This window comes from Alexandromys fortis, unplaced genomic scaffold, assembly GCF_014885135.2.
Source record: "Alexandromys fortis isolate MF-2015 unplaced genomic scaffold, M_Fortis_MF-2015_v1.1 scaffold_289, whole genome shotgun sequence".
NCBI lineage: Eukaryota > Metazoa > Chordata > Mammalia > Rodentia > Cricetidae > Alexandromys > Alexandromys fortis.
The window spans coordinates 1,178,592-1,191,885 of NW_026068168.1; the positions used below are offsets into that span (position 1 = coordinate 1,178,592).

The 13,294-nt window shown below is 41.3% G+C and overlaps 1 protein-coding gene across 2 annotated transcripts in view; it reads left to right on the forward strand.

Moving 5' to 3' along the window:
- Positions 1-2,697: 2,697 nt before the first annotated feature.
- Acot9 (acyl-CoA thioesterase 9) overlaps positions 2,698-13,294 on the forward strand; it is a 41,801-nt gene continuing 31,204 nt past the window's right edge. The window contains exons 1-4 of one of the 2 annotated variants that reach the window (XM_050128306.1): positions 2,698-2,892; positions 8,632-8,729; positions 10,689-10,715; positions 11,598-11,643. In XM_050128306.1, the coding sequence (XP_049984263.1) occupies positions 2,873-2,892; positions 8,632-8,729; positions 10,689-10,715; positions 11,598-11,643 (191 nt within the window). In that variant the 5' untranslated portion in view covers positions 2,698-2,872. The remainder of the gene's footprint in view (positions 2,893-8,631; positions 8,730-10,688; positions 10,716-11,597; positions 11,644-13,294) is intronic. The other variant, XM_050128307.1, reaches the window with a different exon arrangement.

Sequence of the window (13,294 nt, forward strand, 5' to 3'; positions counted from 1 at the left end):
GATGCCCGACTGGAAGGTGCCTTCGGCCGAGTAGATGGGCACGCAAGTGGCGCCGGTGCTCAGGCAGCTGCTGCAATTGCGGCCGCAGCCTGGGATGTAGAATTCTAAGCCACTTCTCCAGCACAATGTCTGCCTGCTTACTATCATGCTCTCTGCCTTGACGGTTGTTGGAACACAGTCCACGAATGAAGCTGCATGAGGAGAATTCTCATTGCTTGTGAGAAAGCTCCAAGAAAACAGGACAAGAGTCCTGTGACCTCAATTCTCAATTCTCTAATTCTCCTTGGAATGTGCTTTTGTGCTCCTTCCAGGGTCATGGTGTTGCCTTGGTCATGGTGTCTCTTTACAAAAATAGAATAGTAACTAAGGCAGGCAAAGGAGCCAAGTTCAGTTCCTAACATTCATATCTGTTGGCTCACAATGACTCACAACCGCCTATAACTCCACTTCTGGACTCCACTTGTACCCATTTGTCCTCTCGTGTGTGTGTGTGTGTGTGTGTGTGTGTTACACCTCTAGATACACACACATAATGAAAATCTTAAAATCTCTTCCTATAAATAAATAAAACTGTGAGGATAATATATTTCAGAAAGGCATTCAGACCTATTTCTGAGATGGGTCATTCACATAGTTCTTAATAGGAGCAATAGAAAAGTAACTAAGACAGTCTCCTAATTTATTCTGGATCCTTTCCACATTCTTTGGCATTAGGGTTCAAATACAGGACCTTATACATGCTAGGCAATACTACCTCTGAGCTAACATCTCAGCAACACGATAGCCCTTTAGATTATTTTGAGACAGAGTCTCACTATTTTGTGGAGGCTGGCTTTGAAACCATTACAAAGCCCAGACTAGCTCAGAACTTGTGATAACATGCTATTTCAGGCATGTTATCCCATGTCTGGTTCATGTTGATAATTTTGGATTAGCTATATAATTAATATGGGAAATAAGCTAATTTTAAAAACAGTTTCTTTAGCCTCTGAAATCATAATATAGTTTGAAAGCTGATGACATAGTCTCCCAGGAAAATGCTTTACTTAAACCAGATACCCAGAATCTATATGGCTCATCATCCCGAGGAAATATGATTATTAAAACGTTTTGGTCATAGTACATGACTGAACTATAACATTATCAGATTATGTTAATTAGTATTCTTCTTGTAGTAAAGACATTGCTAACATATCTGTAAGTCTATTGTTAGGTGTTTTGGAATTTTCATTACATGTGGGACATAAGTAACAATAAAGGTGAGTCGGCAGATGTAAGGACAGGGATTTTCATCATTATACAGTTCTTACATGTTTCTTGTCTGGCTTTGTGACTACTTTGCCCCTTACAACAGCCACAAGAACAACAATGAGACATCAAGGTTGCTAAAACATTAAAAGAATTAAAAAACATTTATTTTTATGTGTATGAGTCTTTGCTGTGTGTATGTATTCATGTATGTGTACTATGTGTGTGGCTTGGCATGTGCAGAAGCCAGAAGAGGCCATCAGATCCCCTGGGATGACTTTGAGCTGCATGTGGCTGCTGGGCATGGAACCCTGGTCTCCTGAAAGAACAGCAAGTGTTCATAACTGCTGAGCCATTTTTCTAGCCTGATTTAAAAACCTGAGCTAGAGACACATATGAATGCTAGGTTGGCTGGCTTTAACATGACTTTCCTGACTTGAGAATTAAGTGAGCCAAGTATTGAGAGTTTTCCCTCTTTAAGTATCACCTGCAGTGGAGTTTATGGGGTTCGTTGTGCAGGACTTCTTTTCTTAAAAAAAAAAAAGTTTCCTAGGCTCACAAATGGTCACTTATGCAAACATCTGTATTAGTAGATTGTGACTCAGCACCTGGCCATGGGTCTGGATGAGGGAATTCTTGTTAAGTAAATAAGACCTTCTGACAATCGACTCATTTAGGAATGTGCCATAATGGCTAATATCTGAAATTTTTTCTTTCTTTTTTTCTTCTTCTCCTTTTTCATACTGGGGATTTTACTTGGGAACTCCAGCATGCTAGACCTGCACTCTGCCACTTAGATCCTTCAATCCATTTTGTACTTTTCACTTTGAGATTGGATCTCAGTGAGCTTCAAAGGCTGTACTGGACCTTACTCTGTAATCAGGCAGATCTTGAATTTGTGATCGTCCAGCCTCACTCTCCTGGGTTTCCTGGATAATAGGCATGGGCCTCCCTTGAAAAATTCTCTTCAACTTAATTTTCACCACTAAGAATTTTTAAACCAAAACTTAAAATAAAAACAACAACAATATTTCTTCTGACCTAGACCAAGGCTTTAGCCAAGGCTGGCTTCTAATTGGTGGCCTCAGTCTTCCTATTGCTGGGAGAACAGTCATGGTACCCATATTTTCGAAAGCTGCTCAGATGATGTTAAGGGCAAGAAGCACGGACTGGGAGTAAACCTGTAGGAATCGGGAACTAAAGAGTTCAACCAGGGCTGAGATGCTCTCAGCCGCTATGTCCCTCTGCTGTGCTGAGCTGTGCTGAGCGGTTCCTTTACAACTGAGGGAAGAGTCCTGTCAGTTAGCCTAGGACCCCACCTAGCTGATTGAATGGGAAGTTCCATTGAGCCTGTCTCCAGCTGCCCACCAATCAAACATCAGGACTTGACGTTCTCTACGTGGTAGTCCCGCCCCCGAGGAGCGTAGCCCCGCCCTTCCGACCGTGAGGCCCAACCCCTCCCGGGTCCTCTTGTGGCGTAGGCTCCTAGCAAGATTCGTTCCTGGGCGGGCGGTTGCTGGTGTTTGGACTCCGGCTCACACTCAGGCTCTTCTGTCACCTTTTTGCTTCCGCCCAGGAGTGTGAGAGATTTGGTTGTCCACCCCTGGCGGGACAGTGGAGTACCATGAAGCGGGCTGCGATGTGGTAGGTGGCTGGGCGTGGAAGGGCTTGGAGGAGCACTGTCCTGGAGCGCCCACGCCTTCGTTTGCCTGCGCGGGGCGGAAGAAGCAGTGGGCGGGACAGAAGCAAAGGATGCCGAAAGAGGCACCCGGCAGCCCATACCCAGGCCCAGCGACCTAGCTTGGAAGAATGCGAGTCTGCCCTAGTGACTCTGGCACTTTAAAAAGGGAAGACTCGGGGTGTTCCCTTGAAATTCCTATCCCTTTGCTCACCATGGGTGTGGCTGGAACTTTGGGGTAGCCCCTTTTCTGAAAGCCAGTATTTTCAATTCTGCCTTGCCAGCCCTTTTCTCTTTGAAAAATGTTCTGGAGGTTATGTGCTTGACACACTTGGAATCTGACTTAAGTATGTTATCACGTGTGCAAAGCGTTCGGGTTTGGCTCGCATAAGCTGATTCATCTATTTTTAATTATTTTAGATTTCTTTTTATTATTTTCTGTGTATGAGTGTTTTCCTTGCATGAACGCCTTTGAACCACATACATGTCTGGTGCCTGAAGTGGTGAGTCTCCATGTGGGTGCTGGGAATCAAACCCAGGACTTTTTGCAACAGGTGCTCTTAACTACTGAGCCAACTCTCCAGCCACTTGTTTCTTTATTTTTGGGGCAGGGTTCCACTATGTAATCTTGGCTGGCCTAAAATTCGATTCGCACATCAACCAGACTGGCCTTGTACTCAAAGAGATCCCTCTCCAGTGCTGCGGCTAAGGGCATGTGCCACCACTTCCAGTTCTTGTCTGTATATTTTTCATTGGTTTGAGAGAAACTGCCCAAGTAATATTAGCTGGCCTTGAACCCATGGCAGTCCTTCGGCTTTCAGCATTTTTAGTGCTGGGATTTACAGATGTTCATTATCATGCCCTATTTAGAAGGTGACTCTGATAAGCGGCAAGGGTCTTGTAATGGAAGGGCTCTGTTGGACCACATGGGCAATGAGAATGCCTTTTGGTAGATGTAATCTTTCCAGTTGGCCCAGTTAAGGACTGAAGTCTCTAGACCAAAGGGCATATCTGGCTGTCCCTATTCCACAACATGCAAATTTTTTCTGCTTGCCTGGTTTCCAAGAGAATGACACTTGCTCTGGTTTCAGAAGTCATCCTGCTGTTGGTGAACTCGACCTTGACTAAATTTCTAGGGGCCCTTGATCTGCCTTTACAGTTCCTAGGAACCTTGCTATCAGGTGAACAAAGTGGGTCATCTCCCCACCCACCAGCACCTAAGCTTTGTCAAACTATTTGAAGACAGGCTGAAAGTCATTACAACAAGGGCATGATTACCTTTGGACGTAATGTGAAAGAAAGGCCTCTATAAGATTTTTGGCCTTGCCCTGGTGCCTTCTTCCACAGGACCTTTCCAAAGGGTTGTGAAATTTTATTTTCATGTGTATGAGTGTTTTGCTTGCATGTCTACATGTGTTCCATAAGCATGCCTGATGCCAGTGGAGACCAAAAGAGGGCATCACATCCCCTGGAACTGGGGTTATAGATGGTTGTGAGCCACCACGTGAGTACTGCTAACCAAACCCAAATCTGTTATAAGAGCAAGAAGTACTTTTTAATGGGCTAGAGAGTTGGTTCAGTGACTAAGGGTAGTGGCTGCTCTTCCAGAGGACCCAGGTTCAAGGACTCCAGTTGCAGGAGATCTGACCCCCCTCATTTGGCCTCTTCAGGCACTGCATGCATGTAGTGCACAGACATATATGCAGGCAGAACACCCATACACATAAAAATAAAATCTCAATTTTTTTAAAAAAAAGTAGTGTTAATAATTGAGCTGTCTCTCCAGTCCCGACAACTCCTTTCTTGAGCCCTTCTAACCCAGTTTATAAGTTCGTCCTTGCACTCTGTGTCATTGTCTTCCTTTCTTGTTAGTCCTGGTGAGCCTTGGCTTCTATCAGTGTCTAGTCGAGAGGTAATCCCTACATAAGGACAAACTGTCTGAGGTGATCAGGTTTAGTGTTTGCTTGTGGGGCTTTTTCCCAGACATGCATGCATCATGCCACTTGATTTAATCTCCATATTGAGGTATTTTCTCATGGTAATGGACATATGAATAACCTTGTCTGGGCTATTGTAGCAGAGGTACTGGATAGCAGCACAGGCCTTCAGTCATGCTAAGCAAGTCCTCTACCTCTGAGCTGACATCCCCAGGCTTGTATATGATATGATAATACAGATATGATAATACACTGACAATTCTTTTTTTTTTTGCCATTTTTTCCGTATTTGAAACCTAAGATGGAGCTAAGCCATTTCTTTTCAGAACTGCAGGTGATTCTAGCTCTCTAGGCAAGCCACGGAGAGGTTGAAATTCTCAGGCCTCTTTCATTAGAAAGGTTCAGTCCTGGGGTTTTGTGGCCTGAGTATCCTAAAGGATCCATGATAGTTTCCTTGAAAAACTAGGGGATCATGTTGTGGCGCTCTTGTGGTTTTATCAGAGATGAGGAGGAGAGTAAAGCAATCTTGAGGGACTGAGGGACTGGCTATTATTAAGCAGTTCTCCTGCTCTTTTGCTTAACTGCTTCATCACCTACCAGTGGGGCTATCCTCTAAGCACAGCACTGTTAAGTGTGTTTTGTCGTACAACATCACAGAGTCTACTTAACACAAACCCAGATGACCCAGGCCCAGACCAAATGCTACAATTTACAGCACCCAGATTGTAAATCTATAGAACAGTATTGTATTAAATGGTGTGGACAATTGTAACACAGTGGTAAGTTATTTCTATGTTTAAAACGGAAAAGATAGAGTATTAATATGGTGTAGAAAATAAAAAGGATGCACTCCCCTGCCGTTAATGGAGCTTACAGGACTAGAATTTGGTCCAGGTGAGTCAGCTCGAAGCACAAATATATGGTACAGCTGTTTAAAAGCTATTCTTTTTTCATATCAATGTTATATGAGTCTTTTTTCAAGTTTTTTTTAAAAATTTTTTCTGAGCAGGGTTTCTCTGTGTAACAGTCTTAACTGTCCTGGAACTTGCTTTGTAGACCAGGCTGGCCTCGAACTCCCAAAGATCTGTCTGCTTCTATCTTTCAAGTGCTGGGATTAAAGGTGTGCACCCCCACTGCCTGGGTTTTTTTTTCAAGTTTTAAGATATACAGTTCAGGGACTAGAGAGATAGCTGTGTAGTTAAGAGCACTTGGGGCTCTTCCAGAGGACCTGAGTTTAAATCCCAGCACCCACGCCAGATAGTTCACAAATACCTGTAACTCCAGCTCAGAAGAGTCATTCCCTTGGGCTGGACGCCACCGGCACCCACATACAGCAACACTCATGTCCACATACACACACACACCTTTACCTCTTGAATGCTGTGATTGTAGGCATGTGCCACCACCCTTAATTTTATATATGCTGGAAAGTGAACCCAGGACTTCAAGCATGATAGGCAATCACTCAGCCAACTCAGCTATATGCTCAATTCATACAGTTTTTTTTAAAAGGTGTTCAAATTTCCCTAAAATATATATCCCATCTTTTAAGCTGCATACAAACTTAGGACATGAGACTCACTTTAAAAATATGTTGACCCAGGTGTTTTTCTGAATTCGGTTACCCCTGGGGTTTGAATTCAGGGCCATTTTGTCTTTTGGCGAATGGTAGCAATGGGAATGATTAGTTTTCCTATTTGTAGTGGGTTTTTCATGTTTGTGCATGTGAGTTGAGGTGTATGCACATGTATGTTTACAAGTGTGTTGGTTTGCATGCAGCATCAAGATGAGGCCATTGAGTATCCTGCTCTAACACTGGCCTTATTCCCATGAGACAGGAGCGCTTACTGAGACTAGAGTTGATCATTTAGGCCAGCAAACCCTGGTGGTTTTCCTGTCTCTGGGGTTATAGGCACTCGTGCATGATGGAGGAAGTTCATCTGTCTATGTGTTACTTTCATTGGTTAATAAAGAAACTGCCTTGGCCCTTTGATAGGACAGAAAATTAGGTAGGCGGAGTAGACAGAACAGAATGCTGGAAAGAAGGCAGTGAAGGAGTCGCCATGATTCTCCGACCCCAGACGGATGTAGGCTAAGATCCTTCCTGGTAAGCCACCACCTCGGGGTGCTACATACATTAATAGAAATGGGTTAATCAAGATGTGAGAGTTAGCTAATAAGAGGCTGCAGATAACGGGCCAGGCAGTATTTAAAAGAATACAGTTTCTGTGTAATTATTTCGGGTAAAGCTAGCCGGGAGCCAGGCCGCAGCCCGCCGCTCTTATCACTACATGCAGCCACACCTGACTATGTGGTTGCTGATAGCTGAACAAAGTTATACTTTACCCACTGAGCTACCTCCCTAATCTCGCCAGTGTTTTTTATTTAAAAAATATTATTGTGTGTATGTGTGTATATCTGCATGATGTACATGTGTGTGCCATGGTGTGCAGGTGGAGGTCATAGGACAGTTTTGTGGAGTCAGTTCTTTCTGTTTACCTTTCTGTGAGCCCTGAGGATTGAACTAAAGTTGTGATTTTTGTCACCCTCCATCCCCTGTATGCTCTTTAAAACTAGGTATGTTCTGTTGCAGAATCCACTAGTTTATGAGATGACAGAATACAGGAATACATAACCTACTTCCATGGCTAATAGATTTGAACTTATATAGAAGTGTATACAATGATGAAAAATAGAAAATCTAAATCACATTGTGAGAAAATTCAAATTTTAAGGTTAAGATCAAGAAGACTAGAATATTAATCTGTGTAGAAAAGTACAGAAAAGGGAAAGGTTACTGTGTGAAACAAAATGCCAAGTGACTGACAGCCATACAGATGAGGAATAAAGAGGGCATAAAGACTGAAGGCCTCCAGTGGGCACTTCTGTTTTAGTGAGCCAACAGGGAATGTGTCACAGCTAAATAAGATGACCAGGTGGCAAGGGGTTAAAAATCTCCTGTGAGGAAGTATCCATATTCATATATTGTTTTGCAGCTGAATTAGTTGGCTTGGTGAAAGGTCAAAGATTTATTCTAACAGCACATTAATTGTCAAAACTACATGTAAGTAGATTTTTATAAAGCAGATTTACTGAGTGACTTTCACTGAATGCTGTAACTCAGTAGCTTGCTCCAAGAAAAGGTAAACATGTAAATTTTTTGGCTAGTCATTATCATAACATTATGTAGTGTAGGAATTTGCCAGTAACTTGAACTAGATGACGGTGTTTAGAATTCTTGATTCCTTCAGTAACGTTTCAGCTTTCAGAGTATGTATGTGTGGGTGGGGTCTCACTATTTAGCCCTCACTGTCTTGGAACTTACTGTATAGAACAGGCTGGCCTTGAACTCACCTGGATCTGCCACCATACCAGGCTGCTATATGTTATTACTGATATGGTAGTATATGGTTGTCAATATTTGCAAAAGTGAGCTACCCATCAGCTTACCCAGCTCATTATTGAGAGAATTGGTATGGTTCCTTTGGGCACATAGCTTTTATTTTCTTTCTTTAGGGTCCTAGGATTTTTTCAACAAGTTTTGTAAGTGCTTTTCTTTGAGTGCAAAGTGAAGACTCCAAGTTCAAAGATGATTAGTTTGTAATTGAGTTGATGTTACTTATTGAGGAAATGTGGTGTGCAAGTAAAGAACAAAGCATTTACTAAAGGCAGTGTGTGGTTAAATACTCTGGAAGAGGTGACATCTTACAGATTCCCAGAGAAGCAGCTCTGGAAACTATTTTAAGTATGCTTTCTCTTGTTTTCCAGGCTTTGTACCTTGAACAGGGGGCTTCTTACTCATGGCAGAGGACTGAGTCAAAGATCCCAGTACACCAGAAATCATGGACCCTTACACATCAGTGAAGGCAAGCATGATTGTTTTTCCCTTTTGTGCCTATATGATGAAAAAAAACCATTTTCCTTGGGAGGTGGTGCACAGAATGATCGCAGCAGTAATGAACCATACCTGTTAAATAATTACACATTTATGCGTGTAGGGGGAGGGCATTTGTACAAGAACACTTGTGCATACAGGAGTGTTGGTTTTCTTTGGAGTTACATCTGGTTATAAGCCACCTGATACAGGTGCTGAGAGCTGAGTTCAGGTATTCCAGAGAAGAAGTAAATGCTCCTTTTTTTCTAAGTTTTATCTTATTTTTTATTGCTTTTATTGAGCTCTACATTTTTCTCTGCTCCCCTCCCTTTCTCTCCCCTCCCCTTAAACCCTCTCCCATGCTCCCTATGCTTCCAATTTACTCAGGAGATCATCTTTTTCTACTTACCATGTAGATTAGATCGATGTAAGTCTCTCTTAGTATCCTCATTGTTGTCTAAGTTCTCTGGGGTTGTGATTTGTGGGCTGGTTTTCTTTGCTTTATGTTTAAAAACCACTTATGAATGAATACATGTGATAATTGCCTTTCTGGGTCTGGGTTACCTCATTCAATATGTTTTCTAGCTCCATCCATTTGCCCACAAAATTCAAGATTTCCTTTTTTTTTTTTTTTTTTTGCTGTGTAGTACTCCATTGTGTACCACATTTTCCTTATCCATTTTTCGGTCAAGGGGCACTTAGGTTGTTTCCAGGTTCTGGCTATGACAAACAATGCTACTATGAACATAGTTGAGCACATGTCCTTGTGGGACAATTGAGCATCCTTTGGATATATACTCAAAAGTGGTATTACTGGCTCTTGAGGAAGGTTGTTTCCTAATTTTCTGAGAAATCACCACACTGACATCCAAAAGGGCTGTACCAGCTTACACTTCCCACCAGCAATGCAGGAGTGTTCCCTTTTCCCCACAACCTCTCCAACATAAGTTGTCATCAGTGTTTTTGATCTTGGCCTTAAGGAAATGCTCAACATCCTTAGCCATCAGAGATACACAAATCAAAACAACTCTGAGATTCCATCTTAGACCTGTAAGAATGGCCATGAAGTACATGCTTTTAACCACTGCATCACCTCTCTATCCTGGATACATGTTAAGTTTCAGTGTTTCATAAATATCCCACGTATAAAATAATAAAGGTAGCTGCATAATAGCTTGATGTAGAAATCAGAGTCAGAATTTGATGTGTTCCTAGGATCCTTGGGGACTGAGCAGTTTCTTCTATCCACTTCCTGTGTAGAGCTACAGAAGACTGGAACAGAGATATAGTCATGAAGAAGACATGAGCCTGCCATTTGTGTCAACCTTAAATGCTTATCTATAGTTTTGTTAGGGGGACATTGTTAATGTATTCTTAATTGCACTTACTAATATTATATGTAGACTATGGTATGTCTTAGGAACTAGAAATACTCATAAAAATTAAACTGTCACCTCTTTAAGGGGTCTGAGTGAGAGAGAAAATATGAATATGTGTAAAATTGAAATTTCTTGGTTTTCAGCACCTACCAATCTTTACAGTGACCAAACTAGTGAGAACTATATTATGTCAGTGAGCATCAGGAATCTGTTCTGTTTGGGCTATTTTGTATACATTATTTTTGGGGGGAGGAAATTCAGAAATAAGAATAATTTACTAATGGTGATGTATTACAATTCTTTATGGTTTCACCATAATTAATGTGTTCACTGAGTATGTGACATATATACACAACAGCATAATAGGAAATCCACTACTTTCAGGAGACTACATGTTATTCGTACTATAATTTGGTTTTGATCATTTTGTTATTGAAGGACATTTTAATTTCCCATGACCGGAATATATATTTTGAAATGGTAGAAAAAACAGATTATTTGAAATATTGTATGTTTATTTTCTAATTTCAAATTAATACTGATAATCTAATTATTTTCCCCTTTCCATATAGCATGTTCAGCTATCCATGTGAATCATGGTGTGTGGTAATTAGTATTGATTTTTCCCCTCAGCACTTATGTTTTGTTTTAAGCTAATTCACTCTTGCATAGTGGGCACTAATTGAAATTAAATCACACTCTTTGCTTTACCTTGATTTAAGTCTTTGCTTTTTTTTTTTGGCTTAATCTGCTTTAATTAGGATGGTATAGATATGTAAGTTATCAATTGCAATAAAACTCAGTTTTAGATATTAGTATTAGTTGTTGAACTAAGTTATTTTCTCTAATACTGCCTATAAGAAGATAGGTGGAGATTCTGTTTCTAAATATCTTTGTTCCCAGACTGGGAAGGTAGCTCAATTGGTAAAGTACTTGCCTGCAGGCATGAGAACCTGAGACTGATCTGTAGTCCCAACACCGAGGATATGAAATGATATGGGTATTTGCGGCTCACAGGCTGGGTAGCCTAGCCTAGCCTAGCAAGCTCCAGGTCCTGATAAATCCTGTCTCAAAAAACAAAGTGGCTCACACCTGAATAGTGATACCTATGGTTGTTCTCTGGCTTATACATGTGTGTATACATGTACAAAAGATTTCCATCTTAAAGGGACTCATCTCTTTTTATCAAAAGGCTTTATCAGCCCTTTTGGATGAAAATTTTATGATTTATGTAAATGAACCTCAATAATTGACAAAAAAAGTATGTTTATTTGCACTAAGGAGACGGTATAGTTGTTTCCCGTTTTCAGAGATCAGAAGCCTGATCCCTCCCCTGAGCTGTTATAGCATTGAATGGGAATCCAGGAATCTTGATACCTTTTGAGTGCATGAGCAGCTTTGCTTAGTTCCTGAGCATTTTGCCCTAACCCATTTCTCCTATTGCCTTGTTTCATGGGGTAATGGCTTTATTTTTGTTTCAGTTCGGGATAAGTTACGGGAGATAGTAGGAATATCCACAAACTGGAGGTAAGCACTTTGGTTGTTTTATCCCCCAGGGATCATGCTAAGTAATATTTAGGCTCAGTTGCTGGTCCTCTTCTATGGATGCGGAGACCTATGTGGAGGTGGGGCTTTCCCATTGGGGCCAAAACAACAACTTCTTAATGTTTTAATCAGTTGATGCATCATCACCATGAAAAGCGGGATTTATCTATATTGCACACTTTCATTTTTTTTCTTTTTTCTTTTTTTATATTGCACATTTTCAAAACTGTTTAGGTATATTCACTGATTCTCAGAAGAAAACTTGTAATGTTCTTATGGTATATTTTTCTATTCCATTTTTTAACACAGTGAAACTGAAACTCACAGTTAAGACGTGGGACTTGAACTCAAGTCTTCTCGTTTTACTGTTTCATGTAACTTGACTCCCTTATTCAAAGGCTTGGGAGAGTTCTGTGGTTTGGGGTACAGGTAGCACGGATCTTGGCCCAAGCCGAGGACACCCTTGCTGAGAAGCCATAGAAGGCCAGACTATGGTGGTTTACCATCTGTGGGATCCAGGCTCAATCTGGGAGGTTAGGAAAAGGCTTAGATAAGGTCAGGGTGCCCACCAAGCCAGTCCCCAGAAGGAGCTTATGGATATGATGCTTCCTGGTGGAAGTCTAGAGGTCGGTTGTCATGCAAAATTGAGTGGTCAGACTAGGCCAGGGCATTGCCTCTGAGACCTAGGCTTGATCCAGGAGGTTACAGAAAAACAAACGTCAGGTTGTTGGGGTTACATACTAGGCTAGAGTCTGGAGGAGAACTTCTGACACCTGGGTATGGAGGAGAGTGGTGAAGGTGGGGCACAGGGACCCATGTGTGAATTCAGGGAGGGGCATGTCTGGCTAGAAGTCTAGAGATTTCTTGGGGTGCAAGAAGAGGTAACCAGACTAAGATTCGTTTTTAAAACAACGTAAAGATTCAAAAATGTTTTAAAAGTTACATCTGATATCTAATGATTTTTGAGTTCTCCCCATCCAGAGTAAATTGACAGTTTACGCCTGTTTTTCCCTGTGAATTTGACTTTTACAGGGCTAGCCTGTTTGATTTGAAAGTATTGCACATTCTCCATTTATCTGGTACCATTAAACTTGTTTCTCTGACTTTAATATTTTTTGTGAACTAAACTAATAATAGTTCATCATTCAAATTTGGGAGGACTTCTTCCATGTTGCTGCTGTTGTTTATATAACATTTTTGTTTCCTATTGCTTTCTCTGTTGTCTTCTGCTTTACTCTTCTTTTTTCTCTGCCTTTTAAAAATGTTTTCTTCCTTTTTAACCCTTTATTCCACTTTGCATACCTCCTTTGGATATCATTCACTTATCTCGTTTGTCTCTCTTCTGAGCTAGAAGGGATGGGAGGGGAGGGAGAGAGTCAGATGAGCGAGGAAGAGGAGAGTGAGAAGATGAGAATGAAGATGAACGCGACAGGACATGGAATATGAGTGTCAGCATCCTGTCTCTTGCCTTTCTCTGCTCTCATGCTTAGTATTGAACTCAGGACTTTGCTAGGCAAGTGGTGCTAGTGTGACTAAACCTTTTTAAAAAATTTATTTATTTTCATGTGTAAGGCTGATTTGCCAGCATTTATGTATGTGCATCATGAGTGTGTAGTACCTGAGGAGGCCAGAA